Below are 3,873 nucleotides of genomic sequence, written 5' to 3'. Positions count from 1 at the left end.
GGGCCGGGGAGGCTGCGGCTCCGGTAAGCGGTCGGGCGGCGGCGGTCGCGTGTGCCCGCGGCAAAGGGAGCGGGTCTCTCCGGGCGGGTTTCCTGCGCTAACCTGGTTTGGGATGCAGAGTTACATGTCACTTAAATTAAAGCTTATCTGCTGCGGAAAAATAAAAATCACGCGAGATCTGTAGAATCCAGGAAGGAAACATAAAGCCTGTTCTGTATTCCCAGACTGAAACGTTCCTGAATTTACAAGTTAGCAACTAGCAGTGGTAAGACTTCTGGCTGTCTCAGCCCTACAATATATCTTGATCTCATGAGCCAGCTTTATGGGTTAAACTGAAAAAAAGCAAGCAAGCTTTTCTGACTTCAAGTTCCTGAAACATTTTTTGTCTGTGACTAGAATAGATACATTATTATTTTTTTTACAATGCTCTGGACACAGCTCTGGTCAACGACTTCTATTACATTTTTTTTCCTTTCTCCCAACTGTTTTAATTTCCTTGAAATTTCAGTGACCATGTCTGTTCTTAATACAGTTTGCTCTGTGTTTCAGTATTTTAGTCAGGCCTTGTAACAGATGGATATCTTTCAAATTCTAAAATATTTTCATGAAGAAAAATGTGTGAATATGCCTGTCTTATGTATTTTCATAAGAACCTATTTTTTCTAGTAACATTGAGTCTTGCCCAAAAGCCAGTTCAGAACTCATTTTGCAGCTGGGTCACCTTTTTTGTCTGCATCTCTGTCTTTCCCCAGTGTATTTGGCCATCAGCTTTTGTGAAGCTTTGGAGCATTTATCTGTTTCTTCTGCGCATTTCCAAATCCACCTGAAGGAACCTTTGCAAGGAACCTACCTTTGGCAGAAGGTTCAAAAACTGCTGGTAGGAAAAAGTCTGCATAGAGATGCATACACTGCACTATTACATAAATGTTTTATTTTTGTAAAAAACGAAATCTGATATTTCTAAACAAGTTTGCCTTCAAATCTATTTATTTGTCCTCAACAGATGTGAGAGCACTTCAGCATCTCCTGTTCCCGCTTGGCTCTAGCAAGCATCATGAGGTTTCTAAGTCATTCTACTATACCTTTTAATGCCTCCAAAGAAGAAATATATTCCCAAGGCCAGGAAGGCAGAGCTGGTGTTCCTTGAGAGACCACAGGAGAGACCCATCCATTGCTATGCAGCTCCGCTGCCTTCAGCCAAGAATCCAAGACGTGTTCCTACAAAGCCTGTAGACCAAAACACTTCTGCTGCCTGGGTTGGTATAGATCATCCTTCCCCTTGTATCCTGCAGCAGCAGGTTTCAACTTTCTTCCTCAACTTTCTTCCTTATGTCTCAAGAGAAAGGTATCAGTTCAGAGTACTGAGAATTAGTAGAGTAACCTGAAATCACTGAAGCTGCCTACAGTGCTTTTGAGTTGCTTCACCTTCTATCTACAATCACTAAGGTATTGGTTATTTGATGGCATAAAACTGTATACCACGTGTACTATTTGTTTTCTGAAAAACTTCTTTTTTTGTCAGAAAAACACTGTTGTGACATGTGGTTTGAAACCTGGATGAAATACTCCTTTTTTTGTGTGGTGTTTTTTTTGTGTGTGTGGTTTTTTTTGTGTTTTGTTTTGTTTTTTTTTGGTTTGGTTTCTTGTTCTGGAGTTATTTTTGTGATATCTTAGTCTTGAAGTAGAACATGTTCAATTTTTTTCTCATTCATTTTTTTTTATATGCTTGAGTTGGTTAATTCTAGGGCTTTGAAACACTATGTAGAATAACTGCTCTGAAGAAGCATTCTTTATGTTTGGAAGAGGTGGAAATATTCACATTAGTACTTAGCTCTTCGATTTCAAACATACAATTATTCTAAAATTTCTTTGGAGCTATCAGCACTGAAGCTTTTAGATATTTTTTTTTCATTTGAAAATCCTGGTAGGTTTGTAACCTCTTGAAGTGTGTTCTGCAGAGTGTCTGTCAACTTGCAGTGGCAACTGATTTTCTGCTTCTCTCTTCTTGATGTTATTTAAGCTTTTCATACCCTCTTGACTGCTAGGCTCCTGCTCTGGTAAAGTCTACCCTACATATTCTCTGAAGCAAAGGAAGTTATACCCCAAAGTCAGCAAGTTCACCTGTGTTCCTTGGAGTATATGCCAGGATACAATTATCAGGGAATCACGTCTCTCTTTTCCTGCACAAAGGCTTTGCATTCAAACAGTTTCAAACATTCCTTAGTTAACTTGAAATTTTTGAGCAATTTTGTAGCAACTTAGGGATGCAGAAAAGGACGTGTAGTTATTGTAGCTAGAATCCAGTTTAGTGTGCTCTAGGGAAAAGCAAATTGCAAGAAATGGAACCTGATTATCTTTGTTGATATCCAGGAAGGTAGAGAATAGAATAAGGATTTCCAGGTTTTGAGTAAGAATCTTTCAAAGAAATGCAAATTGCTGAGCTTTGACAACCTTAAATAGAAAGCCGATTTTGGAAGTGGTGTTTGGGTGATGTTACTCCAGAATACAGAGATTAACTGTGTTTTGAAGTAAATGTGTTTGGGGGGAATATTCTGAAAGCCTTATTGAAATAATCTAAGGTGGTGGAGCTAAGTGGGCATTGCTCTTAGGTCAACTTGTTCAGGAGACTGAGGATATAGTTGACTCATTGAATCTATTCAGAGTTATGCAAAGACACAGAAAGAAACAGGATCCAGCTCTGAACTGCTTTAAATCTGCAGGGATTACAGGAGTACCAGTTAGACTTTCCTTTTTCAGAGAAGACAGGCAGAACATGATGTTGAAGTTGAGAGGTATCTTCCCCTTAGCAGCTTGGTTAGTGACTGATTTGCTCTACTGCAGATGAGATAACCTACTTACTGAACACACTGAAAAAAGATGGAATAAGTGGGGGGAGTAGAATCAGGTTGCCATATCTTTGTCTGGAAAAAAAATGTTGGTTTTTTTTCCTATTACTATCTATTTCCATTCAGGTGTGCCCACAATTTGAAACAACTAAGTCAGTGGTGCTGAAAGCATGCCAGAAGAAGCATCGTGGCCTTCACAAACCCCAGAATCAGGATGGCAACTACAGTTTACTTCATGCAGGAGGAGCCGGAAGAAGAGCCTGCAGATTTCCACCTTTAACTTTTGAGAATCCAGAAGGACATGCAGTCTGCCCCTCTGGTAGTCCGACTTGCTTGAGGAAGAACCCATGGCACTCTTGCAGGCAGCCCAAGAAAGGGGCAGCAACAGAAGCCAACGTCCAGGTGAACGCTTCAGGGAACTGTACAGAAACACCTCTGTTCCCGGCTCCCCAGGATGTGGAGCCACAAGTCTTTGGTCCACCAGATGCAGAGACTGCACAGGTGCTGTCCGTGAGGAACTGGCGAAGCAGCAGCACCCCGGCACAAGTAACCAGCCATGCCTGGCATCCAGAAGAAGCGCTGGCGTTTGGCGTGGATCCCGGCGGGAGCAGGGAGCCGGCAGCAGTGCTGGTTACAGACACGCCTGAGCAGGAGTACGGAGTGAAGGTTACCTGGAGACGGCGCCCTCACCTGATGAAACACCTGCGGGAGAGAGGGAAGCTGAGCGCCGCCGAAATCCTGGTGAAGGCGACCCCCTTCTCTCCAGGAGAGCCCCCGTCTCTCCAGGAGACACCCTGACGCCTCAGTCGGCAGCAGCAGCGGTTTCACGCGCAATGGCGCCTCCAAACAGATACCGCTGCTTTCAGGGAACGGCCCGCTCTGCCTCCGCCGGCTGAGCCGCCCGAGACACCCCGTGCGGCTGCGGACGGGCGTTTTCCTGGGGGGGACGGGCTTCCCTGAGGAACGGGGAGGTCCTGGAAAGCACTTTCCGACCGACGCGGCCTCCGCCAGCGGCTGCTCGCCGAGC

At 44.0% G+C, this 3,873-nt stretch overlaps 1 protein-coding gene across 1 annotated transcript; it reads left to right on the top strand.

Moving 5' to 3' along the window:
- The first annotated feature begins 1,088 nt into the window (after positions 1-1,088).
- RHNO1 (RAD9-HUS1-RAD1 interacting nuclear orphan 1) lies at positions 1,089-3,644 on the top strand. Its single transcript, XM_010004147.1, has 2 exons — positions 1,089-1,256; positions 2,973-3,644. Exons 1-2 carry the CDS (start codon positions 1,089-1,091, stop codon positions 3,642-3,644), a joined length of 840 nt encoding a protein of 279 aa, XP_010002449.1.
- The last annotated feature ends 229 nt before the right edge of the window (positions 3,645-3,873 follow it).

This window comes from Chaetura pelagica, unplaced genomic scaffold, assembly GCF_000747805.2.
Source record: "Chaetura pelagica isolate M959 unplaced genomic scaffold, ChaPel_1.0 scaffold198, whole genome shotgun sequence".
NCBI classification, from domain to species: Eukaryota; Metazoa; Chordata; class Aves; order Apodiformes; family Apodidae; genus Chaetura; species Chaetura pelagica.
Note: the sequence above shows the minus strand (reverse complement) of the source record. Positions and strands in the feature narration are given on the sequence as shown.

What these genes read in the sequence shown, in the direction of transcription:
- RHNO1 (XM_010004147.1), top strand. Translation starts at nt 1,089, where the DNA reads ATGCCTCCAAAGAAGAAATATATTCCCAAGGCCAGGAAGGCAGAGCTG. An exon ending in AAAACACTTCTGCTGCCTGG is followed by an intron (nt 1,257 to 2,972) that starts GTTGGTATAGAT and finishes ATTTCCATTCAG; the next exon opens with GTGTGCCCACAATTTGAAAC.